This window comes from Fusarium fujikuroi, chromosome FFUJ_chr05, assembly GCF_900079805.1.
Source record: "Fusarium fujikuroi IMI 58289 draft genome, chromosome FFUJ_chr05".
NCBI lineage: Eukaryota > Fungi > Ascomycota > Sordariomycetes > Hypocreales > Nectriaceae > Fusarium > Fusarium fujikuroi.
The window spans coordinates 1134014-1159435 of NC_036626.1; the positions used below are offsets into that span (position 1 = coordinate 1134014).

Sequence of the window (25422 nt, forward strand, 5' to 3'; positions counted from 1 at the left end):
CTCGATTATAACTTTGCTTTTCCATGGTTAGATTAATACCAAGATATCTATAAGCGGGTGGCCTGCATCGTCATAATCTTCTAACTGCAATAAATCGAGAACAATAATCTAATAATAGGAAATAGCATAGAGCATTAATGAGATTGATAGCAATAAATTGTAAGCTAAGGCCACTGGAAAAGAATCTCGTCGCCCCTTGCTTGCTCGGGTTCCATCTCAAACATCTCTTGTTCACCATACCAAGGAAAATGCCCTACCCCAGGGCTCGAGAAGGGACCACTGCTAATCGCCTCAAAGTTGGTAATTCCAGCGACATCGGGACAGAAAAGTCCGTAGGTATCAGTGGCTTCGGGGCGAGTACTGATTTCCCAAACTCCGATATCTGGCTGATTGGCAAATGGAGTTGGTATCGGAGTGGTGGCGTCATCAACTTCTGTCAAGACACCAGAATGAATTGTGGCGGATTCGTTCTGGCCAGACCCGAAGCCCCTCGAATCAAAATCGGATAGATTACCAGGTATGCCTCTCTCCAAAGTCGAAATGGACTGTGCATGATCGACTGTTATTTGGTCAGAAGCTAGACAGGCGTTCATCCCAATGACATTGGAATTAAGGACGTCTAGAATCTCTGGTACTAGTCTTTCAAGAACAAGCTCATCAATCCTTTGCCATAAACTATCAACACAATGTTCAAGCTGAGACTCCTGTATCGTTCCGCGAATGCGGTGCTTCACAGATGGCTGACAAACGAATTTGTCAATTTCACAAAGAAATAGCGCCACCTCATGATCGAGGTAAGGGCTTGACGGGATCGGCTCCTGGGGAAATATAATCTTGAAAAGTCTCTCCCATTTCTCCTTTTGAGGCAATCTAGCGCCAGGTCTTTCTTTGATCGCAGCTTGCATATCAACCGTAATCAGTCCTGCCGTTGGACGTGACGAAAGACCGGACATTTCGATGCATGGGTGAGGAGGGATGACCTTCGTGTCTTCTGAGGGCCTCATGAAGCACTTAGGGCAGTGATTCACGAAGTGTTTCTCCTGAATATGCTTTTTGAGGCCATGCATATCCCTGAGCTTCTTGATACAAGAGTGTCTGTACTCCCTGGGATTCCATTTCATGAATGGACAAGCCAAAAAGAGGATTTGTTCGACAGGTGTGTCAGTTTCGGACGGGCTTTGCCTATTGCCACTAGACTCCTCATCCTCACTTTCTCCATCTCCATCTATAGCCTGACCTTTGCGGCTTCCAGGCTTGGCACCTTTCCGTTTAATTGAAGCCCGACTGCTCTTGGTCGAAGTACTGGAGCTTTTATCAGCCAGCTTGCGTTTTGCTGCGAGAGACTGTTTCTGTGGCGCATAAGATCTGCAGTAGTAGTCGACGAGTATTTCCACTATGTTGTTGACGGTCTTCTGTAGGGCAATTTCCACTTGAGCAGGCAAACCTGCTTCAATGAACTCTCCCTTAAAAGTGGTTACAGATAGTGAGATATCGGTTGAAACCGACAATATTTCTGATGCTACCTCCGGTTTCTCATCCCAATGTTTGTCTGAATTGACAAAACTTCCAACTCCAAGGATTGCAGATATCTGAGACCTTTCATGTCCACAGTCCGGCTCTCTTATTTGAGGTACAGACCACTGAGATAACGAAAGTCCATGCTCTGAGCTAGGGCCGCCTCTCGAAAGTTGGCCATCGCGTGTTTCGGGCAGTTCCAGTGGCTGACCATCAAACAATAGGTGAGAGTCATGCCATGAAAACTCAGGGATCCATGACAATGAGTGTTTGACCTTTGGATGATCAATTAGACTCTGTATATCCTCCTCGAGGTGCAAATTGCTTGCATTTGAGACGCTATGGGCTGGGGCAGTGTAAGAGGGTCCTGACTGGGAAGGTTCGGAAGATGACATTGCCTCTGCAGGTCTTGCCTGGATCATTCCCAATGGATGCAACGACGGTACACCTGTCTGTGGAGCATTGTTCTCCATCTGTTCCCAGGTAAAACCAGTGTATGGGTCACCTTGACCATCACATATGCCGAAGAGTGAAACTTCCTCAGGGTTAGCCACACCGGTACGGGCCGCCTCTAGGGACTGATTTCAATATATCAGTATCATTGAGTTTCGCATTGAGGCGTGGCCTATATGGAAGCAACTCACTTTTAGCGACGACTTTGTTGGGGGTGCATCACCAGTACCAGCACCGCCAGGGTTGGTGGAATCCACCGAGTCAGACATACTATAGGTACCTCAATATGGACGCTCAAGGCACTATAGATGTAGTTAATCCAGGCGAAAGCATAATTAAAAGAGTGGGAGAGGTGGAATTCATTGTGCGACAGCTCAGCTTCTTATGGTAAACTGAATTCAAAATTTGTCGATTTTTTTGCCTGTGTCTTGGATGCTTTTTTGAGATGAGAAACCCTGCAGAAAGCATTGGTTGTCGTGGCTCCAAATCATATCATCCATGCCAGAAAAAGAAATGAGGCTTACAACTCATCATCTCATTGGGAGAGGACAAGCAGGCTGTATAAAGTACATGTGCACGGGCTGACCGCTTGATACTTGAAGCACCCAAGAGAGCCTCAGCTTCATAACAATCACATCATGTAATCAATCTGGGTACAATCGAAGAGTTACAAGTCATTTAAAAAACCAGCCTGTGATTTATTTTCATATTACCACTGCAGATGTGCCATCAAAATCAAGTAAATACAATACAACTCTGGTACCCATACGCGTGCTCACATAACCCGCCATGACCTCTGCTACACCTCATCACGAATTCTATGGCAGGATACGTATCTTAGATACCTCATGGTCACTGAATGATCTTGAACTCTTTCCTCATTTCCCAACTGAAAAGAAAATCCCAAGTCTCTTCGCCCTGTCATCCAGCTGATACCTAGTATCACTTGCGTCTTATCCAACCGCCACTTCAGCTCGACCAATGTAATGGTCGACTAATCCAATATGAACAAGATAGTCGATATTCCGAGAAGTCGCAGTTCTCCTGTTGATATCGTGGATACCAACTCGCTTTATTACTGCGAATGACCTCGATAGCAATCTGAATGCCCCGAAGACGAGTTATCGCGCCCCAGGAAAGAATATTGCTGATCATCTTTTCGCAATCTCGTTGGTCGTTTTTATTCTTCATATTATAGCGTGCTACCCGATGGAAATGCTCACTAGTCTCATCCCATGCGTAACTGAAATAGAGGGAGGCTGTGTTCCGATTCACCACGAGACCGTACATAGAGCTATTGAGCCCTGGGTCAGTCCACCCGCACGCTTCCAAGCGGCGGTACAGTCTATCGACCATCCTGATGTCAATGGAAGCGCCTTGAAGACAGTTAAATGCTGGCTCACCAATAGCGTCACATAGATTTTCGAAGTCGTCGCTATCAGGGGCAACTTTGACCACTAGAAAAGGATAGAGCAGGTTTGTTCCATCCACAGCCTCTGCCTCTTGCTTGGACCAGGCGGGTATCTCATCATCGTCGATAACATGTCGTGGGGGAATCCATCCATAGATGAAATCAGGTCGGGATCTCAGGTATCGAGCCCGGTTTGTCGATTCCGCTTCTGTTACAAATGCTCTCGTTTGCTTTTGATAATTCTGCAGTACGTACGCCTCGCTGACACCAAGAGTGTTAAACCCAATATTCCGCAGAAATTTCTCTTCCCAAGATCAATGTTGTACCGTAATAGCAGCCTTTAAGATTTCATGGGCGTCTCTCAACACCGTCTGAAGTGCGGGCATACTGGTGACATAGTCGAGGATGTCAGCGTTGGAGGGATCCATTTCTTCAAGTGCCTTACGGCCGCTAAAAAAATAAATGTCAACTGTCCAGAGTATCTTCTAGGAAGGAAAGTAGTATGGCTGATGCCGTGCCTGGGGCCGATTCTCGTTGGTTCTGACCAAGGCTTGAGACATTGCTATCTGATATCAAGATGATAGAAGCTTCTAAGGCCGAACTGCTCGAATATACACCTAGATAGATGGATAGATAAGTGACTGCTGTGAGGAATATCGAAGAACAGCCTACCTTGATCTTTAGAAACAAGTGGTATCCTCACACAAAAGGTTATAAGACTCCTCAGACTTCAGAGTTGCATAAGGGGATAGAGGTTTATCGTGAAGGTTTTGAAATGAAAATATTTATACTAGGAGAGCAAAACAAATCTGCTGTCATTATAAGTGTACAGCATGAATGATGCTATTATGAGCTACCGGCGACAGCACAAGTCTCTGCTTCACACCATGGATCACGAGCCAGTCCATCCGGAATGTTTTTGGATTGTCCACAGATTGTTTACTACGCCAATAGCTTCTGCTAACTCCACGGGTCCCTGCGTTTCAAAGTTCATGCTGTGCTATTTGCTACAGGTTTAACCACATATTGGGGTAGGCCGCTACTTTCTGTCTGATACCTTGCTTTGTTGTTGGCAAACAGCCTGATACACCGTCTCGAGGCTACAGCGGGCTCTGATAAGCCCCAGGATAGCAACAGCGTCTTCCAATTTTCCAGCATGCAAGAACTCTAAAATGGAAACATACATTGCTGTTTCCTGCTCCGCAACTTTGATTCCCTCCACAAGCTCAGCTATCGCTACCTCGATGGGAACCTCCAAATTTTCTATATCTACAGGTTGATACTTCATTTTGAATCTAGTATCGGCCGAGAGAGTTAAGCTATCAAGCGGTGAGTACAGGAACAAAGGATGACACCTTAAAAACAGCTCTCTAAACACCAACAGCATCTTCTCTGATTTGGATGGCGGTGGTTATGGAGGGGGAGGGGGTTAAGAGACGTTTGTCTTACTTGCGTCAGATTCCTTACCCTCAATGAAAAGTACACCTGGAAGGCTCTTTATGACTCGGCTGGGCGATGCAGTAAAGGCAGCACGATTGAATCGAGAGTAGACCGGTACTGAGTTTATGAAAACGTCGTAGCGTGAGGTCCAGAAGTCTCACCGAATGGTGGAGAGATGTCGTCTCAGGAAACGAGAAACGAGAAACTCAAGCGGGGATGATTTATGTAAATGATGGGTGACCCGTGTCCATAAGACGGGCAAAAGACGGCATACTTAAAGACATGCGCCTTCAGGCCTCTAAGCGTTACACCACTTATGTCGAGTTTACAGCTCCGGGGCTTGTGATTAGACAACTCGTTAGGACGAGTGTTGTCGCTGAGGGCAACTTGGACTGTGATTGGCAAGCCATGGCGGAGGGTAGTCCGGGACTCTGTCAATGAAAGATATAAAAAGAGCGGGAGCAAGAATGACGTAACTGAAAAAATATCTTAGGTCAATATCCATTTCTTTTAAACTGGTAAGTTGATTTTCCCCCCTTGGGAATCATCTTCTCTTTGGTGTTCCTCATCGCTGCACAAGTGGTTTAACACCCAACAGCTCAGTCACGGGTTAGGGCTATCGAACATATTATCACATTGGCAGTTAGGTTATCAACAATCAAACGGCGTAATTGGTTTAGTGGTAAAATTCTCCGTTGCCATTCGAGCAGCGTCGGGGAGCCCTGGGTTCGATTCCCAGATTACGCAATCAAAATCATCTTTTTGAGCGATTTAGCTTTTGGCTGCGTCGTATGCATCATTTTTGGTGGTGGTCTGATGTTGGCATTGACTGGTTGTTGAAGCATGGCTTTGTTCTTCGGTTGTCGAGATTCTGCCAAGAGTCCAGTGGTAGCAGTGCAGTTGCAAATCGACTGTTCCTGCCTTGCCAAGACTTTTGCTTCGCCCACCTTGCGAGGCAAATATCGCCGATCCCCAGAATGAAGTCACCGAGCATGTCCCTAGGGGCACGTGTATGGACATTGAAAGCAGATCTGATGGCTGTGATCTTAATGAAACGGATATAAGCAACATCAGAGAAGACTCAGCCAACTTCTGAGATAGGCAACGGCCGACAGATGAGGAAACGATACGAATAGAGTTGCAGGTTTCCCGCCTTAAGCGATTGGCTACAGCGAGGTCCCATACGCCACATTAGCCTTGCCAGGCTAGGCCAGGCAGCTAGAGCCTGACAAGAGTGCTGCACACAATGTTAATTTTAGCATTGTCTCCTGTTTGAGGTGATGAGCGGTGTATTGGTTGATGTATGCAACGGTGAGATATGGCCCAGACTATACACTCACGAGGAACGTTGCATAGATTCGAAGAGTCATAAGTGTAAGCATTTAACCTCTTCTTCATCTTTGGGCTAGACAACGCATTGACCTAGACCGCAATGAACCAACAAACTCAGTGGACATGCTGGACCCTCGCTTCGCTTCTGCGGCGCCATCAACCTGGAGCGCCCACTCAGCCTTGCCAGGGATGATCGTCTGAATCCTCCGCCAAGATCGATCCCATTATCCTCATTGGATGCTTCCGCGGTTCCCATTAACTGTGCCTCGCAAAATTTCCCTTGGTCTGGCCGGTGACTCTTTGCCCAGGCGGAAATGGCACGTTGTAGCGGCCATGTCCCGACTCATCACATCGTGAGCGTCAACTATAAGTAGCCTGTGTCCTCACACGTTATTAAGATCACAATTCACAAAGCATCTCTCTCAGAACATCTCACTTATTCACCCTCGAATATATTCACTCGCTTACAACAAACCAACCACCAATATGCAGACCAAGTACATCACCCTCCTCGCCGCTGCGGCTGCTACCACCGTCTCTGCCGCTGAAGTCAAGCGCGTTGACGTCGTTCACATCTTCGAGACTCTCCACGTCGGCAAGCACATCCCCAGCTTCACCCCCAACAAGCGCTCTGTCAATGCCATCTTTGAGCGTGACGACAAGGAGGAGTGCCAGAGCTCTGCTATCTCTATCCTCCGAAGCGCACCCACTGCCAACAGGGACCTTGAGTCCTGGGCTCTTACTGCTGAAACCACCGACCCTTGCACTCTCACTGCTCCCTCTTCGCTGTCTTCCGATCTCTTGAGCTACATGACTGCCGTGGTTGAGTGGTCTAACGAGAAGGCCGATGACATGCAGGAGATTGTTGACAAGTGTCTTGATGGAGAGGACGCCGAGGACGCCGAACTGGGCGTTTGCTCTACTCCTGGAACGATCATCTTTACTGCTGCTACCACCACACAGACTGTCCAGCTCAAGACTGTTCTCGAGACTTTTGCTACTCCTGGTGCTTCTTCTACTGGCAGCGCTGGTGGCTCTGATGACACCGAGAAGACCAACGCCGCTGCTCCTCGTGGCACCAACTTGTTCGCTGCTGTTGCCGCCGTCGGTGTCGCTGGTTTCATGATTGCCGCTTAAGGGCTTGATTCAGGCTTTAATGGATGGTTGGATGCTTAATGGATGAATATGCACATTATGGAATTGTCATGTTTAGATGATGGATAGAACGGATTGACTTCTGTATGATATCCCGTGCAGTGCTGCACTTTACTTTAGACTATATATTTAATGGTTATGGAATCTTTCCTTTTACTGTGCCATGTCAGCTCAACTCTTTCATTTCCATGTATAGGTACCTAGGTACCCAAATAATACTTATTACCTAGGTTTGAGTCGCTGATTCACTGACAATTCGGCAAGTGCTCTTTCAGCCTGGTTCCTTTCATTGGACGATCCAACCTTTCGGTGCTTCCTTCCAGCAACATCCCCTCATGTCTAAGGTACCTAGCTGCCTGCCTGCCTTGTAGGTTATGTTTCCAATCTCTTAGGTTTGTGCAAGGCCACTGCGAACTCCTCCACCTTCTTACAACTCCATTCGCAACCTTAGTACCTAGAGGCCTACTATATCACACAGCGCCATGGCTCAGGACGAATGCTACATCCTCCGTCTCTCAACAGAGCTCATTCTTAAGATCTTAGAGTATGGCGCTCCATCAACACATTTTGATGTGGCACTTACTTGTACAACCCTAAATCACCAGTGCCGAAATCTCTTAGATCTTCACCGTGAAGCTCACGAGAAATACAAGATCACATCCGACCTCTTACCGGAAACGGTAATTGATCTACTCAAAGATACAACCAAAGCCAGAATCGAGAGGTGGCATGTCCGTGAGCTGGAGATCTGGGGTAGCCGAAATGATTGGGAAGATTGGCGACCATGGGTTCCAAAACTTCCTGGAACATGCAGTCTTGCTGATGTCCTCCCTACAAGGCATGGGCTGGAGTTGCAAGACATAGAGAGGTACATCCACACTGCACTGGAATTATGGACCTTTCCGAAACTCAATGGATCCGAATTTGAATTCGAAATTAATACAATCGAATATGATCTAGAGGCTGGCCAGGATGGGTTCCTCAAACTCCTTCTCATTGCAATATGTCCTCGTCTTCACAGTCTGCGATTCGTCAAAAGAGGGCGAGATCCTCACACAACTCTCGACTGGATGACATATATCATCAACAAGGACAGCATTCATGCATGCAACTGGCCACCAGGCTTTGAGTCCTTGCGAAATATTGCAGTTGGTATCGAGACCGATCAGCGTTTGTTGAACACCGAAAGTGTCCATCGTGACGGCCGCGACTTTGCAGCCCTATTCTACATGCCAAACCTTGAGAGTCTCTACTTCAATGATTTGCACTACGATCTAGTTGCCGACGCAAACGACGCATACTACGATGTTGTTGCCCCATATGAGTTTCCATGCGGCACTTCGAGCGTAAAGCATCTCTTTATAGATGGCGCTTCGGGCTCCTTTGCCAATTATTACCGAGCCATAGCAGAGGCGTCGAAGAAATTAGAATCGGTCGTTTTGAGAGTTGCCAGTGAACACCAGCAACATCTTTACGACGTGGATATGTTCGTGGGCTCGCTATCTTTGAGTAATGGGAAGACCCTACAAAAGCTCATCCTTTACAACCCGCGCGGTATGCTCGGCGATCAATACGGCAACTATCTACTCGATGACCTTGACGAATTTCGAAACTTGAAGCTGTTTACGTTGTCGGTTTACGACTTAGCGCTTGAAGAGCTTTACCTGATGCATAGTTCTCCCAATGTAGAGCAGCTTGCGGAATGCGTCTCTTGTTCTTTCCCTGCTAGTACTGAAGCTCTTTATATCTGGGGACGATCGGACGAGTATGTGGACGTCCCAGCATCTGACGATATGCCATCAGATATCCTCGACTCAACACTTACGTCACTCATCGAATCTGGTGTCCTTGAGAACCTTAAGGTCGTCTACCTCGCGGACTTTGAGATGCTACATATCGCTTTTGAAGAACTCATAGATGGGGATATCAATGACACAGGCCCAGAGCAACCGATTCTGCAAAAGTCTGTTGCTGCAGGAATCAAGACTGGTGTGCATGTGTGCACGCTGATGAATAGAGATGATGGTGGATATTGGAAAAGCTTTCCTGCCAAGCCGGATGCGTTTGACCTGAAGACTGGTCCTTGCTATGGCGAAAGGCCCGTATCGTGGAGGTTGAATTTGCAGTCTGGGGAATGGGGCCCGGATTGTGAAGACTGCGGAGAGTGTAAAGACTGCTTGGCTGTGTATCCTGCTGAGTTGTGGAAGCGTTATCGTTCATGAGAAGATGGCATGACGAGTACCAGCACTTGGAAAAAAGGTGGATGGCCTGAGGCTTCAGTCTCGTAGTACATGTAACACATGGATACCATGTCCATCAAGAGACTCACGATCGAACTGCCGGTTAAGGCGTGTGTTTCAGCATTACAGGTGTGATGTCAATGAAGTTCAAGATGATATCAACGATTAATACAGAGTACCTCGCCTTGAATATGATTCAGCTGAACAGGCATTAACATCAGTCCATGACAAATCCATTGCCTCAGCTCACCATCTTAGCCTCCTTCACGATCCTCAAGGCCGCGCGTATGACGCGTCTCTCACCACCCCTCAATTGCCAACAGATGTTCTCTCCTCCTCTTTCATGTTCTGGTATGGCCACAGTAAACTGCGTCGATCACTCCCCCTCATATCCCATCGCCCTCTTCCACCAACCCCCCAAGCCCCTCTCGTCCATGACCCTCCCAAACTCTCTCACCGACTCAGTCTCATCAAACCCCGACTTGCTTCCTACGCCCTCAGCCCTCGCAGGCTTCGCAACACATTTGAAGTCTTTGTACCGCAGCGCTTGTACCGTAGATACCCACTCTGTCAAACCAGCCTCATCGCGCCCCTCTGCAAACATTATCCCCGGTGATCCGCCGCTTCGCACATACAGCCAGTCCACGTTTAGTTGCTGTGCCGCACGACGGACGCGGGAGAGCTTTTTGCGGGATGTTATATGGTGGGTGCGGATTAGACAGTTGAAGAGTGAGGGTGTTCGTGACATGATGTTTTAAGGTAGTGTTGGAGAGACGTCAGTGAGGAGTTTCATGATATCACACTCGGACTTTTATGGATCCGATGAAAAACACAACCGCATCACGACAAAACAGAGACAAAATGGTATAGAGAGTAGTCAACGTAAAATTCATCCTCGTATGTGCACATCTAAGGATATAAACCTAGCCTAAGCAAACCAAACGCCTTCCTGGTATGTATCGTATCCTCCGCAGCCGAGTCAAAACATCATGGCATGACCAACATCAAAGTTTGTTTACATACACGTACGTTATTCTTATTCAACAACATCAAGTCCCTCAAACCCCCAGGGACTCCTCGTCATAAATGGGTATAATGTGAAAGCTAAACGAACTTTCTCGTTCCCTGCACGCCAAAAGTTCGAGCCAATTTTGCGCTGCGCCTCTCGGCTTAGACACCTCGGAACATGCGCACCACCAAGAACCACATCGCACCGATAAACTTGAACGCGCTCAGACCTGCCACACTCCAAAGGACGATAGACATGTAGATGTTGGATCGGCTCAGCTGTTCCGCTTCATGGTCCTTATCCTTGTTGGGGCTGATTCGATCCAGACCTGCAGAGCTCAGAACAAGCGCTGCCAGACCAAAGTTTGACACCATCCAGATGAGAACGACGCCAGTACGAACACCTCTGTAGTAGTCCATTTGCTTCTCCTGAAGCTGGCTGGGAGTAGGAGTAGTCTTGACTTCAACATGCTTCTGTGCAAAGACAGCAAGTTCTCGCTGATATTGAGCGTTTAAATCTCCTTCGTCGGGCAGATCCGTTTTTCCAGTACCATCCTTTGTGTTGACCGAAGGAAGCTTCTCAACCTTGTCGTCACCCTTGGTACCCCAAGAAACGTCGTGCGTGTTGCAGAAGGCGTAGACGTTCAGAACATTTGTAAAGGTGGGCGTGAGAAGCATGTACTGGACCAAAGAGGTAGCCATGTGCCAGGGATCCAACATGATCAGCGAAGCGATCAACCAGATACCAAATGTCGACATGACTGAGATGATAAGCATGTAAAAGACCTTGTTCTTGAAGACATCTGAAAAATTAAAGCCGTTTGCGTCGTTAACGTCAGCTATGATAGCCTTGACAGCGATGAAAATAGCAGCAAACAATAGATAGCTGGTCGGCTGTTAGTGTCAGGTAACAAAAGCATGTCAGTGAACTTACATCATGATTATAGCCCAGAACCAACACATTGCGGTATAGAGCCTACCAGAACCTGCTGGTCGATTGCCCAGAGATAAGACGAAACAAGTAATTAGGAATACACCGTAGAGCCAGGTGAAAACGACACCCAGAATTTCTCCTGTTCGTCCAAGTAACGTATCATCTCCCAAACTTGTTGTGAGAATCTTGAAAACGAGGAAGAAGTTACCGATAGCAAACCAAGCAAAGATCATGTTGATAGTGTTGAAGATGAATTCGATGAAGAAGGCAAACTTTCGCAAGAAAGTGTGATCAGATCGGAGGAAGTCGAGGAAGTGAACAATAGCGTAGATAGCAGCGAAGAAAGAACCGTTGAGCCAGCGGCGACGTTGGAGAACAAGCTCAGTAACTGTATCGGGAACATCGGTCTCGCCAGTAGCTGACTTGACGTACTGCAGGATCCAATGACAGTTGCGCTTAGTGACCAACTCGAAGCAAAGAATACGATCTTCGGCGAGATACATGTTGGACTCGAAAAGACCAGCATCGCTTCCACCGTGGAGCGTCTCACCCAAGAAGTACTTCTCAAGAGGTCCCTTTCCGTTCTTGTCGTTTTGGAGAGCAACATAGCGGTAGGCTGAGAAGGCACCAGGCAACACAGAGATGAAGCCGAAAGCGGACTCCAATGGCTTATCGAGAATGTTGCTCATCTTGTACTCGAAGTTCTGAGCAGCAACGAGCGGGTTCAGAAGGTATTTTCCACCTGTACCCAACATAGCCTTGATCTCACCACAAGCACCACCGCACATGGGCTCGAGATCAAAGGCCTTCCAGAGATGGTAAATTGAGCTTCCACCGGGTCGAGTACCCGCATCGAGAAGTACACAAATGTTAGGGTCCAGGACTCTACCAAAGGCCGTAAAAAACCATCTGTGTGAATTAATCTTCTTGGCGTTCTTCTCCTTCAAACAGAACAGCATTTGAACTGGCTGGCGTCGGTGGACGAGCTGAACAACGTCGTTCTTGATCTGAAGGTGAGTTTGCGTGGTGTATTCGTAAATATGGGCCGTGACATCCTTTCCGTTGACCTGTTGCTTGGCGATACCCTCTTGGTACACACCCATACCGGCCAAAAGAGCCTTGGTTCTGGGGTTGATCTTGGAGCGGCCATCACTGACGACACAGACGACGATCTTCTTCCACGCGTCTTTACCCCATGTCTTACTGTTGGGACGGTTACACATGTACTCGATGTTCTTGAAAACACCGGTCATGGTTCGGGCAAACAAAATATCGTCCTCGTTATACATAGTCACAACAATGAACAGCTCGGTATGGCGAGGCTTTGTGAAGAGCCTCTGTCGCAGTGTGAAGTCGTGGTCGTAGAAGTCATTGGGATCGCAAGTAGCTGCGGAATACCGCATGTGTGTGAACTCATCACGCTCTCCGTGGGGGTTCTGTTGCAGCAGAACTGGAGGAACAGGACAATCCAGAACCAGGTTACCGCGGTACAAGAGGACTTGCTTGACGGTTTTCCAGCGCTTAATTCCACCACCTTGTTGCGGTTGATCTTGGTATGGTTCGCTTGGCGCATCTGATGGTTGGTGCTGCAGCATAGGCCTGTGGTCATCGTAGGGTTGCTCGTACTCTTGGTCGTAGCCCTGATCGTAGGGTTGCTGCTGGGGACGAGGCTCGTAAGGTTGGTTGTAGTAGGCATCATGATGCGCTTCAGGGTTTACGGCGTAATCACCAGGAGGTCCGTAGCCAGACAAGTTGTCGACGGATTGCTGCGACAAAGTCAGTTCGATTCTTGCTACCACATGCGCAACGTTCAATGTGGCGAGGAAGACTTACAGCGGCATTGAGGTTCAGATGATCGCTTGGAGTAGGTAACCGGTGCTGGTCGGGGCCCGAGGGCATATGAAGGTGCTGCTGAGAAGGGCCATACTGTCCATATCGGCCATCGTCGAAGGGATTGTCGTCAAGCTGGTAGCCCTGCTGGAGCGGCTGACCTGGCGAAGGTGTCCGGTGAGGGTGTGGATGTTGCTGAGGCTGTGCCCCATAGCGAGGATCCATTTCGTTGTTATAGTAATCGTCGTCTGAAGGCAATTGGAGTTAGACTTATATGTTCAGGAGTATGCTTGTTGATTGAGTTGGCAACTGGAGTGAAAGGGATTGTGAGTGGGCGCAGGTAAATAGACTTGCGAATGGGGCCTCGGTGATGCGCAAAGAGACGCAACAGCAATAAAGCTTATCACCACAACGAAAGTTTGTAGCAGGTGATGATGATGAGATTATAGCCACTTTTGCAGGTTTGAACCTTGCCGAGTATCAAGAGCAAAGAGGCGAACAGATGCCGAGTCGCAATGTAATGCAATGCAATTCTAAGGTAGCCAGGGGTGTTTAAGAGGGAGGGGTATGTCTCGACTGTCTCATATTGAGGGAGAGAAAGGGGCAGATGACGATGATCAAAGAAAGCTAATGGGGAGGGATAAGGTGGTTGTACTTGCCTAGGCGATTATACGACATGATTGCGGTTGTTTATGCGCACAAGAGGCGCTATACACATAAAGATCTGAGGTATGTATGTATTTGGTTGGGTCTTATTTTGAGCGCGGTTACAGTTGCGCAAAAGACGGTTTATGGTTGATGCTGTTGCTGTTGCGCTGGTGGTTGCCCCGGGTTTCGGTTCCCACTCTCTGAGAGTCTAGAGACCAAGGAACCGCGGGCGGGCGATAAGTCCAGTGTTTGTGAGGCCTGAGTGACGTTATGCGACGATGCACAGACGCAGGAGAAGCGGTTATAAATGCGCCAACGAATGATACTGTGAAACGAATGCACAGTAGGTAGACAAAGAGGAGAGGACAAGAAAAAAGAGATGGTTGCACAAGAAAAAAGATTTTGGTCGGTTTCAAAGCTGACGAAAACCAATGTCAGTCCAGTGTCAATGTCTGACTGCAGCCGCAGAAGCAGATGACAGGGATCGAACAGGCGCTAGCTAAACCTCCAACTCAAGATGCGAGGGGAGCGAGAGAGAGCGAGAGTCTGCAGGTGGCTAACAGTTGCGTCTGGTCTGTGGCTCGGCTGCTCGATATGCGCGTCCCCTTCTGCGAATGAATGGCAAAAACCCTTGTCCTTGTCTTGGCAGATCCGTTTACTCCGTTTAAATCCAAGGACCGAGGGAGTTGGAGGGTCCAACTTGGCGTGCTCGAGAGCAACGGTCTCTGTGTTTCACACTCTGCCCGAGTGGGATAGTAAAGGATGATCCTCCACTGACCCAGTGACGGATAAGGGTATGAATGAGCGAGTGACGTTGGCTTTGGTTTGGGGGGGGGAGCTCGGCTTGAACCGCCAGCGGGGATAGGACGTTGCAGGTGGCAGGGGGTCTTGTCTGTCCAGTCCTGGAGGAAATGAAGTGCAAGAGAGAAATGAGAATCAAATATTGACGAGAGGCAGGTCAAGTGGTTATACAAAGAGGCTGACCTAACTTGAGTCCTGTCCTGCAGCTGAAGCTTAGCAGCTAGTTTAGCTAGCTACTGCACAATAGCTTGTCTGTCTCATCACACCTCAGCCCGATTACTTTCTGTCAGCCCAGCCGCAGCTTAGATGCATCCTCCAATTCCTCTCGCAGCCTAGTCCCAAGCCGCGCCTCCGCCAAATATCCAGCCCAGAAAGATCCAGCCAGGCCTAACCTCGCGCCTTTCAAGCCTTCAGAGAGAATGTGCCTTTCAGCTGCACCCACAAGGCTCTCTCGTGCGACACAATCATCGCATCTTGCCGTTAAGTTCCAGGAGACTAGGAGACTAAACCAATCGCCAACGCTGACTAGCCCAAGCCTCCATCATCCTCTCTCTCTCTCTCTCTCTCTCTCTCTCTCTCTCGCCCGAGCAGCGTTAACCTGCTTACAGACAGTCGCATGCAGCCCTAGATGGAAGTAATCACATCTGGGTCCCGTCCCTCCACTGTCCTGTTCTGTGCTGTGCTGTCGCTGTTGCTGATGCAGCCAGTACCTGATCAGCAGAAATCCAAAAATATCTCCAACGGTACATGAATCGCCACAGTTTGAATGTTCCTTGGCTCTTGGCTGGTTCATCAGTCAGGTTTAGAAATGCCGCAGTCTCACAATAATTGACTGCGCCACGACCTGTCAATTCAACGAGAATCCTCGTTCCCATTTGCCAAGACCTCGGATTCAGATCGTTACGAATTCACACGTATTTTCGGATTTGCCATCATCTCCTCATATTCCCATTTGGCTTTCTCTCCGAACTGTTGGACTGTGTGCTCCATTCCGTTCGATCTTGGCAGATACAGCACATGACTGTTTCTTACAATACTTGCAGTGTAGCTGAAAAGTGACCCGCTGCAGGTGGAGATGACCTACCTAACTCAAAAGAGCTTAATCCAACGGGACAAACCTTTCGTCTCCTCCCACGACCGCTTTGACAGCCCGTCAATATAAGAGCTACGGTACAGGAACGGGAGAAAGTTAAACAATAATTAAAGAGCGTAAGGACCCATTCATGACAAACAAAATTGCCGTTTCCAACAAGCTCGGCACTTTCGTCGGCCATCAGCCCTAAAATTGGCTGCTCTGGACACCGCTTCTGTTTGATGCACAAGAAGCGGAATACATACGAATATACCATTAAATTGTGTCCTGTCCTTTTGGGTCTCCTCAGTACATATGAACTTCGGTGCAACTCTGAGAACTTGTCGAAAGGTCAAGCTCTCCTCCTCCGTAAACACAACAGAGTGAGCCAGCACTCTCCTGGCTATGCCTGTCTTAGAGCATGAACCTGGTGATAGATAACCCAGGTATGCTTGGGCACCTCGTTGCAGCCATCAACTTCATGCCGGAGGATCGCGTAACCAGGCTTTAACAGTCCTTGGTGACGGGCTTTATTTACCGGCATTACACTTAAACTCCGCCTTATGTATCGATCAGAGCTGTCCTTGGAGCTTCCACCACCTCTTGTGCAGAACTATACTCAAAATGCTATAACTTCTGGATAACATGCTTGACAGGGTTACTATCATCAACGTAAGGATACTCTCCATCCATAATTTTCTGCTGGAGTTCGTCTATCTCTATTGGCCCATAAGAGACAGTCCATTCTGTAATCTCGCAAATTGCAGTACCAAGCGCAAAGAGCTCCTTTTCGAGTATACTTCGAGTAGTAGAGTCGCCTTCTAGTCCTAGCACCCAACAACGGGGCTCACACGTAAAGAGAACCTCGGGGAACCTACCCTTCAGAATCGAACCAGCAAAATCGCAGAGCTTGACGTGAAGATCATCGAAGATAAGAACATTTCGAGGTGAGACGTCGCCCCAAATGACCCCTCGATCATGGACGTACTTCAAAGCCTCCATGAAGTCAACGGCTATCTGCAAGCGACGAGCCGGTCTTGGAGGTTCGTTCTTCCCAATGAATTCCCGTAAGTTACCATGCGGCGCCCTCTCAAGACACAACGATCAAGCTTCTTCTCCATCAGGCATCAATTCGACACCAATACACTTGAGGATGCATGGATGTGAGCCGAGAGCTTCCTATATGGTAGCTTCGCGCTTCAGTAAGTTGCTCGTATCTTCAGCAAATGCGGCGCGGTCGTACACTTAGCCGTCTGACCAAAAATCAGCTGCCTTCGAAGCAGACTTGGAGTTGCCCTTCGCTGCGTATACGATGCTGAGGCTTGTTCGACCGAAGGGCTCGAGTATGGCCCAGATAGCATGGGCAGCTTCCCGATCCGAGAGATGCATTCTAAATTACGCAGACTGATTCAAAGAGATTCGAGTGAGACTAGAAAAGGCACCTAATGTCGAGAAGAAATATATCACATTGATTACCTTGGACGGGCAGGAAGTGTTCTACCTAACGGTAGATGGTGCGGGGAAGTTTAAGCTTAATTCTTAATCCATTGTCATGTCTCCAGCGACCAAGACCTAGGCACGAGTATAACAACTCAGATATGAAGAATGACTACTTAAAAGTGAAACTTATTACGTAGCACTATAATAGAGTACACCGCAATTGTATGAGTTTACCAAAATATTGCAATATTTATATCTTCGCCAGGCGGCCTAGCCAAGTACTGGCAACGGCGTATTATTGAATGCCGAAGCGCCCTCCTCTCAACGTCGAGGCGACTAATGCCCGTCCCATATACGAATATCACATACCGAAGAACTGATCAGCGAGGCAATCAACTAATGCAAGTCGTGGAAAACGCTTGAATTAGCCAGGGTGCCTTGGTCACGAGAGGTCTCAGAGACCCGATGGCCAACCAATACAATGCGGTTTCGGTCCGTCCCTTGTTGACTGCGGCTGAACTTCCAGCATACCTGATCCTTGTGCCAAGATAACCTCTTCCGCACTAGATATGGACGTTGTCACCGTGTTAGCCAATGGCTTCTCAGCAGGCATGCAAGTTGTTTGTCCAATTCCGCTCTCTTGAGTCTTCTCTTCAAGAGTCGACATCTTCAACACCAGCATTTCAACGATCAATGACAGAAAGTTCTTCACTGGAAGACCTACTCACTATACGTACCCCTTGCGTCCTGTCTGAGTTCCACTGCTGGCTCTAAATGCCACTCAAATATTCTCCCACTCACCGAGGCACCTTGCAGACATGGCGGTTTCATCTCCCATCGTGACTTCACATATACCCGCCAGCCCTTTTCAGCTCGTGCAGTCTCTGGCCCTATCAGAGCTTTATCTTTTCAGAAGAACCAATAGAAACATTTCGCCCCTGGCATAAACATAAACGGGCATGCATTGGCGTGTATGGCTTCGATGCAGATCTCCTCAAATTAGCTAGGCCAGTTCCCGAGGGCAAGCAGGGACGAGAATAGATGAGATACGGTCTAAAGATATGCCGCTATGGGGGTTCTAGTCATGGCTGTGGTGGTCTCTTATAGAGTTGATATCCTGCTGTCAGTTGTGTGAGCAGTTTCGTTCTGTTAGCCAGTTCGGGGTCCCATTATTCCCACTTACATGTTCTCCCACCATCTCCTGTTGGAGCATCACCAGCAATTATGCCTCGACTTCTCTCAGTCCTTCTCCTTTCTCTCCCCCTCGTCCTCTCAGCAGACTTTGAAAGTGTGACCATCAGTGCCAATCTCGACAATGTTGGCCACACATGCATCAGCAAGTGTCTCTACTACACCGTTCTGTCCGATATGGGCAGGGCTATGGGTTGTGATGACCCATATGACAACAACTGCTACTGCGCTACCGCCGCGGCATCTGCCAACAAGGCCGATGGCTTCATGTCCAAGTGTGCCACATCACTGTGCTCGGCTGGTGATCGCTCTCGAGACTTGACTTCCATGCAATCCTACTACGCTTCGTACTGTATAGGTGCAGGCTTCACACAGCCTGGTGCTACTGAGTGGTACAACCCTGCTGAAGCTACAGAGGAACCGACGAATGAGCCTACTGCAGAGAGCAGTGGTGATAGTGATGCGAAACCCAGTCGAACCGCCAACTCAGGTGGCGACGCGACTTCAACGCACATGACCATTGTCACACAAACGGCAGAAGATGGTGCTTCCAGGACGCAGGGTAAGTTCCTGCTGCTCATGGTGATGGTGCCTTTGCTGTTGCTTCAGGTACTGTTCCTGTGCATGCCCTATCTAGAGCTTCTGCTAACATTCTGGCCACTAGTAATCGTTGAAGCAACATCCACTTACTGGGTCAACTCGGATGGGTCCCCGGCAACATCCAAAAACGAGGATGATGGCACCTCTATTGTCAAGATTGGTGTTGGCGTCGCTGTACCAGTGGTAATTATCGCCGCTGGTTTGTTTGCTTGGTGGTTCATCAGACGAAGAAGACAACAAAAGACACAATACCCTCATAATACTCAACCTCTCAGCGAAGTTACAACTGGCGGCGGTCCTGCTATCCTGGCCTCTGTCTCCCCTTCAACGCCTGAGAGGAGGGACACTCTGCCAAGAAAGCCCGTCGGAGCTTCAACAATCTCTTCTGTTTCTTCTCTATCCAAGACCAATGAGCTATCTGGTATTAGCGTTCAACGTGAACTTTCTGGGCGTGAAGTTCATCCCTTTCCCAACATGACACCCAGTCCGCCGATCCAAGTCGCAGGACAACATGAGATGTCGGGAGAAGGATGGAGGCCAGACTCAGAGATGGATGGTCGCGATGCGCGTGTGGAAATGTCTGGTGAAGCCAGGCCTCCTGAGCTCCCAGGCTACACCAACTCAGCGAATGCGTACACACCTCATGAGAGTGTTCAGCGATGGGAACTGCCTGATAACTCACGTCAGAGGTAGGCTGTAGGCTTTGACGCCCGTTATGTGTTGTTTTGTATTCTCTTCTGAGTAGTCGTCATTTTATTAGGCTCGGTGTTCCTTTTCCGGCGTGGAGTTGGGCAATGGAAGGGTGTATCTAGGGCCTCAACAATTGCGCTAGATGTTATTGATAAGTGTAAAGGAATGAATTGACAAGTATTATATTCCTGTTACATTGACGCGTGCCCAATCAAGAGTCGATATAGTGTTTTGTTAGGGCAGTAGACCCTGTATTCATTCTCTTGCTCCTTACCGCGTGGTAGGCCGTCCAGTATACCTGCTGATTGAAAACTCGAGCATCTAATGACTTTTTTTACGGGGGGAGCTACTCAACTCGAGTGCATAATTCGTATCCAAGTTCGTTTGTCACTTAGAGTCAAGGTCTCAAGCTTACTTGCCTCCCTCCCTTACTTAGCCTCTGCAATTCGGAATATCAACACAATCAACATCGTTACTGACACACGTGTTCAAGACAAATTGACACTATCACAAACCACTCCGTCATATTGACATTGGCAGTTGTGCAACAGTCATCAACAAGAAGAGTCCTGATGCAAAAAGAAATATTGAGATGTCATTTACTGAGAACAGTGCAAAAGAAAGGGTCTGGCCGGGGATTGAACCCGGGACCTCTCGCAAGCTATGCTGTAGGGTTTTCCCTAAGCGAGAATCATACCACTAGACCACCAGACCATTGTTGGAGCAGAACATTAGGCGCTGCTGTTGATGGACGGCAGGCTCAGTAATGCGGTCTAAGACTTGTGACTGTCTAGAAATGAGTGTCTTCAGTAGAATAATCATATCTGAGGTGTGAGAGAGGGTGGTCAGCAATTGAGAACAGCAGAAGTCATTCAGACATTACCATGGGATGCTCAGCCGTCAGTATCTCACTCAGTGTTCCTTAGATAATAAACATCAGATCTTTCTTCAGTCCATCCGTGCAAGTCCGCTTCTCCGCAAGAATCCCTTGTGGAAGTGTTGAGGGCGGAATTAATAATCACATCCACTTCATACCACCACCGTACAAAGTGGGTGTCTTGCAAGCCACAGCCGCAAAGTAGTGCCAAGACAAATGATGAGAAACTCCAATTCCAACCTGCTGTCCTCTGGTTGGTCAATTTGCTGTCCCAGCTACTGAAAATGGACAATCGGCGTAATCAATATCTTCAACCCCCGACTCTTACGGTGGCCGCGTACCCCGAGATCACTTATTCGCAAAACTGTGACGACAATGGCATCGTGGACTGCGGAGTTGGATTGTGATGTTAAGGGCATCGTTCAGATATATAAGACGTGGTCGTATCTGTGAAAACGAAAAAGGTCTCAGCATCAGCATCCAAATCATAAACACTCGATTACAAGAAGCAATATCTTGAACATACCCTTCTTCCAGCTATTAAATCAAAATAATGTCTTCTCCCAAGCTCATTACTGTTTTTGGTGCCACTGGCTCTCAGGGCGGTAGTGTGGTGCAGTCCTTGCTTCAGAATAAGTCTCAATCCTTCAGGATCCGAGGAATCACTCGCAATCCTGAGTCCGAAAAGGCCAAGGCTCTCGCTGAGCATGGCGTTGAGGTCGTCAAGGCTGATGGTCTGGTCAAGGGAGAGGTGATTGAAGCTTTCAGGGGCAGTTGGGGAGTTTTTGCCAACACAAACTCGGATGATCCTGTAAGTTAGCAAAGTAAGTATTTTGATTCTCCTCTGATACAGTTGCAGTCAATGAACCAAGAAGATGGACCAACCGAACTTGATATCGGTAAGAGTCTCGTGGATGCGGCCGCTGAGGCAGGGGTCCGTCATTTTGTGCACAGCGGTATGGCCTCTGCCTCTGAAACCACTGGAGGGGCGGTTCCCAACAAGGCTTTCGACAGTATGTTCTCTTCTCTTCCACTTCGATTCTCTGTACTGATTCGATGCAGTGAAGCATGCTGTTGGGGAATATGCAAAGAGTCGGGGGTTTGAGACTGTCAACGTTGTCAGCCCAGGCTGGTACTTGGAGAATCATCTCGTGGAAGAATTTGCCCCAGCTCTGGGTGGTTTCCCTTTCACCACTGATGAAGAGAGTTACCTCACCTTACGTGTTCCACGTTGGGGCGGCAATGAAGAGATTCCCTTCATTTCGATCGGAGATGATTATGGTGATCTTGTTCATGGCATCTTTCTCGATCCCAAGAAGCACAACGGGCGTCTTGTGCAAGGTATCAGCGCCAGCGAGACAACTGAGAAGCTTGTTTCCGAGTTCGAAAAAGGTGAGCGCCATTTGGTTCTAACTACTGAGTTCTCTCAGCTAATGGCTTGCCAGTGACAGGAAAGAAGGCTCGGTTCGTGCCCATCGAGGACTGGACGACGATGGAGACTTATGGCGATCAATCCTTTGAGACTGTCAAGTACATGTTCGGTTTCTGTCAGTACTCTGACGGCTTGTACTATGGGGTGCCTAACGACATGATCCCTGCTACTGAGCTGAAGGCGAAGGCGGCTGAGGCTAAGGGACAGTCGGGCGATGCTAAGTTGATGACTCTCGAGGGATTCTGGGAGAAGTATTTCGCTTCTTGAAAGTCGGCAACGGTGCTTTTGGATGCTATGAAATGCGGTTTGATTTGGGAGAGCTCAATCCTTGATCTGTAATAGTGCGTCATCAGTCTTGACCATATGTAGTTTATACTATTGCTTAAAGTTAATGCTCAACATTTGTCGATATCTTATGTCTAGTTGGCCTATCACAACGTGCAGCTGTAACATATTCTTTGATGCATCCCTGCTTGGTAGATAAAATTAAGGAAGCGACCTGCAGCTTCCCGTCAGGACGATCTGTAAGGGTCGGTGCATCCGATGGGATGTTATCATTGGACGAGTGAGAGGAGAATAAAGATGGATCATGCATATACCGGGCCAGGAATCTGGGAGGCAGATGTGGGAATGGATAGGAGAATCAGCTTGGCCAAGCCACATAACTTGAGCATCACCTGGGCACGTATGACAGCCAGTGGGCAAGCAAGCACCTGCACCTCAGGCATACGTAGTAGATGGCCTCCCCTGAAACGAAGACTCACTCCCCTCTATTCTGTATTAACGACCCCTTGGCTTCTAAAAGCTTAGGCCATTTCACTCTGTGGCTTCTCTGGGCTCCTCAGTATTTTCTGCTGTTGCAGAGACTCGTGGCCTAGCCACACTTCCGTGCCTACATTAGGTATAAATTACATCCGCACCCACTTCTCGACCTCTTCCTTCCTTCCTCCAACAATTTTCTACAGACCAAGCAACAAAGCTCTTTGCCTGCCAAAAATTTGTTTAATATTGGTCTTCTTTCCCTTCTGTTACACCTTCCTTGCATCTTGCCCGTTAAACGAAAAGTTCTTCGGGTATTTGCATCTTGCCTCTCCCTCTTCGTGGTTGCCCCGGCATCACACCACAGCGGAGGGGAGTAGCGAGACTACATCTTTCATTCTCTCGCCTTCCCTTCTCTTCCCTTTGAGCTTCTCAACAAATCATCCCTCCTCTCTTGACTCCAATAGAGTCTTTGCCCTTCACCTTTTCCTCCACAACACTATCTCTCAACACCTCTTACTTCTTTCGCGCGCCCATCACAGTCTATCGTTGCATCAAGCGCTACGCAGAAATAAATATACGCTCTTCGTCACCCTTCTATCATATATTCCAACTCGTTCTGCTCGCGTTCATCAGAATGGGCAACGATATTGACCTAGAAGCTGTCAAGAGGGCCACAATGGTAAGACTTCCTTATTTCTTTCCTCGTTCCCTTCACATCATGGAGTTCGCTTTACTTTCTCTGCTGGCGCACGGTGCTATCATCTTCTCAATACCATACGGCATCGCTATAACTGACGAATTCTGGTAGGCCGACCTCTCTCGCCTTCGTCAGGAAGAACTTCCACTGGGCCATCAAGTGAGACCAGATCGCCCAAGTTACTCCCCGGGCCTAAAGAATGGAACCAGCCACTTTTCGGTTTCTACAAAGGTTGATCTTAAGAAAAAATGGGGTGCCAAGATCAATGATGCAGAGTCCCAAAGTATGGAAGGCCTTGAGCTCGAAGATTCACGACCTTGGGCAAAAGGTCAGAAAAGAGAGAGACTTCCCGATATCATAGTCCACGAGTAAGTCTTTCTGCCTACACCACTGAGATCTTCTAACTCCTTCGATAGAGATGTTCCAGCTGTCCCTGCTTCCAGCGGAGCGCCCTCCTCATATCAGTCTCGGGGAACTCGTGTTCAGTTCAAACCCACGACACTCGGTTAGAAGCCCTGTGTCTCCAAGATTATTGAACAGCATGATATTAATATGGCCACAGCGAAATGGGGCCCGGGACCTACAGAGACAGCTTCTCGACCAAATCGTCAAGAGACTTCGCCTACTGCTGTCAATGGTGGCAACTCTACCGCTGCTGATGCTGCTTCTGTAAACGGCACCTCTTGTACGCCTTTAGTCACGGGAAAGCAGGATGAGGACGACCAGGATCTTATTGCGTCGGAGCACATCTTGTACAAAAACCAGTGCCACCTTGTTCCAGGGAAGGCAGAGGCACTTAGTATCGTCACACATGTCGCCGTCAAAATCCTTGCCGAGAATGATGGCATTCTGGAGATTCGAAACGACTCTAAGGGCCTTCGAATCCACAATGCTCTTGAAATCGAGCAACCCATCCTTGACGGCGTCTTTTGTACGATCAAAGTGAAAACCAGGCGCTTCTCTGAGAGGCTTCGGTTTGCTACAGTTAGCGACGCGCAAGGTTTTAAGATCCAGTTAGTCGGGCTTCAGAAAGCTCTGCTGGATCAGCAAAAGCAACAAGACATGGACAAGTCTCAGGTCGAGGAAAGCAAGGAGGAGGAGGACGGCGACCTCTTGATGGCTGCCAGCCCCATTGTGAGCACGGCGTCCGACACTTTGATCCCCGTCTTCAACGGTACATCTCAACAGGTGCCCACCGCGGATCAAGAGCCCCTTATCATGGTGGACGACGATTGGGGAACACCAGCTAACAACAACATTCCCAGCCTGGACCATGAAACCTTACAGCTGAGTCAGTTGTTAAACCAGGCTCTGGAGCAGGCCACTGCCCTGGGGAACCACTCGGGTGAGAGTATGAATGGGATCGAATATGAAATCCTTGAACAGGCTCTCAGCCACGGTTCCCTGCATGAGCGTAGCGAGCAAGTGCGAGAGGGTCTCCTGGGCATCATTCGTTCCTTGCTCAACATAGTTTGCAAGCCGGTCATCCATGAGTTTGCTTCGGGCCTCGCAGATACCAATGCAATCGAAACCCCTATCGATGTCAATGCTAAGGGCCTTGGTAGCGCAACCATCAAACAGGACGAGAATTCGAAGCAGGTGGAGGATTCAACCAACCGCCCTGTGCTCGGTATGCCGAAGGGCTTGGGTGCTTCACGTTTCGCCAAGAAACCGGCGGCATACCAAGGCAACTTCACTGGCCCGATCAAGTACTGAGACTGATGCCGCCATGTACGAGAACAGAAAGCTTGGGGAAGGCTGGTGACTTAATTTGGTGTAGAGGATCTCTCTTTTGGGCCTGGTAGTTGGGGCTTGGCTGCAATAAAGGTTCTTCAACAAGTGCTTTCAAGGGTAATTTTGGAGATCGGCCTATCAACAGGCAATGGCAGCGACT

General features: G+C 48.5%; 10 protein-coding genes, besides 2 other annotated features; 5 read left to right on the forward strand and 5 right to left on the reverse strand.

Annotated features, from left to right (window-relative positions):
- Positions 1-164: 164 nt before the first annotated feature.
- On the reverse strand, positions 165-2237 carry FFUJ_07115 (uncharacterized protein; the record flags this gene model as incomplete). XM_023577331.1 has 2 exons in its annotated part: positions 165-2093; positions 2160-2237. 2 exons carry the CDS (start codon positions 2235-2237, stop codon positions 165-167), a joined length of 2007 nt encoding a protein of 668 aa, XP_023430418.1.
- A 700-nt stretch (positions 2238-2937) lies between these two features.
- FFUJ_07116 (uncharacterized protein) lies at positions 2938-3807 on the reverse strand (the record flags this gene model as incomplete). XM_023577332.1 has 2 exons in its annotated part: positions 2938-3621; positions 3706-3807. 2 exons carry the CDS (start codon positions 3805-3807, stop codon positions 2938-2940), a joined length of 786 nt encoding a protein of 261 aa, XP_023430419.1.
- A 1677-nt stretch (positions 3808-5484) lies between these two features.
- Positions 5485-5566, forward strand: a tRNA (tRNA-Gly).
- Positions 5567-6637: 1071 nt separating this feature from the next.
- Positions 6638-7288, forward strand: FFUJ_07117 (uncharacterized protein; the record flags this gene model as incomplete). The annotated part of the gene is made up of 1 exon (XM_023577333.1): positions 6638-7288. One exon carries the CDS (start codon positions 6638-6640, stop codon positions 7286-7288), a length of 651 nt encoding a protein of 216 aa, XP_023430420.1.
- Positions 7289-7788: 500 nt separating this feature from the next.
- FFUJ_07118 (uncharacterized protein) lies at positions 7789-9528 on the forward strand (the record flags this gene model as incomplete). Its single annotated transcript, XM_023577334.1, has 1 exon — positions 7789-9528. The coding sequence occupies one exon, from the start codon at positions 7789-7791 to the stop codon at positions 9526-9528; it is 1740 nt and encodes a 579-aa protein (XP_023430421.1).
- A 394-nt stretch (positions 9529-9922) lies between these two features.
- FFUJ_07119 (uncharacterized protein) lies at positions 9923-10294 on the reverse strand (the record flags this gene model as incomplete). The annotated part of the gene is made up of 1 exon (XM_023577335.1): positions 9923-10294. The coding sequence occupies one exon, from the start codon at positions 10292-10294 to the stop codon at positions 9923-9925; it is 372 nt and encodes a 123-aa protein (XP_023430422.1).
- A 422-nt stretch (positions 10295-10716) lies between these two features.
- Positions 10717-13543, reverse strand: FFUJ_07120 (chitin synthase class I; the record flags this gene model as incomplete). XM_023577336.1 has 3 exons in its annotated part: positions 10717-11440; positions 11489-13254; positions 13322-13543. 3 exons carry the CDS (start codon positions 13541-13543, stop codon positions 10717-10719), a joined length of 2712 nt encoding a protein of 903 aa, XP_023430423.1.
- A 2923-nt stretch (positions 13544-16466) lies between these two features.
- On the reverse strand, positions 16467-16841 carry FFUJ_07121 (uncharacterized protein; the record flags this gene model as incomplete). Its single annotated transcript, XM_023577337.1, has 1 exon — positions 16467-16841. One exon carries the CDS (start codon positions 16839-16841, stop codon positions 16467-16469), a length of 375 nt encoding a protein of 124 aa, XP_023430424.1.
- Positions 16842-18503: 1662 nt separating this feature from the next.
- Positions 18504-19763, forward strand: FFUJ_07122 (uncharacterized protein; the record flags this gene model as incomplete). XM_023577338.1 has 2 exons in its annotated part: positions 18504-19032; positions 19135-19763. The coding sequence occupies 2 exons, from the start codon at positions 18504-18506 to the stop codon at positions 19761-19763; spliced, it is 1158 nt and encodes a 385-aa protein (XP_023430425.1).
- Positions 19764-20383: 620 nt separating this feature from the next.
- Positions 20384-20474, reverse strand: a tRNA (tRNA-Pro).
- Positions 20475-21190: 716 nt separating this feature from the next.
- On the forward strand, positions 21191-22336 carry FFUJ_07123 (uncharacterized protein; the record flags this gene model as incomplete). XM_023577341.1 has 4 exons in its annotated part: positions 21191-21448; positions 21497-21650; positions 21700-22029; positions 22083-22336. The coding sequence occupies 4 exons, from the start codon at positions 21191-21193 to the stop codon at positions 22334-22336; spliced, it is 996 nt and encodes a 331-aa protein (XP_023430426.1).
- A 1129-nt stretch (positions 22337-23465) lies between these two features.
- On the forward strand, positions 23466-25244 carry FFUJ_07124 (uncharacterized protein; the record flags this gene model as incomplete). XM_023577342.1 has 4 exons in its annotated part: positions 23466-23510; positions 23640-23896; positions 23945-24033; positions 24091-25244. The coding sequence occupies 4 exons, from the start codon at positions 23466-23468 to the stop codon at positions 25242-25244; spliced, it is 1545 nt and encodes a 514-aa protein (XP_023430427.1).
- Between the last annotated feature and the right edge of the window lie 178 nt (positions 25245-25422).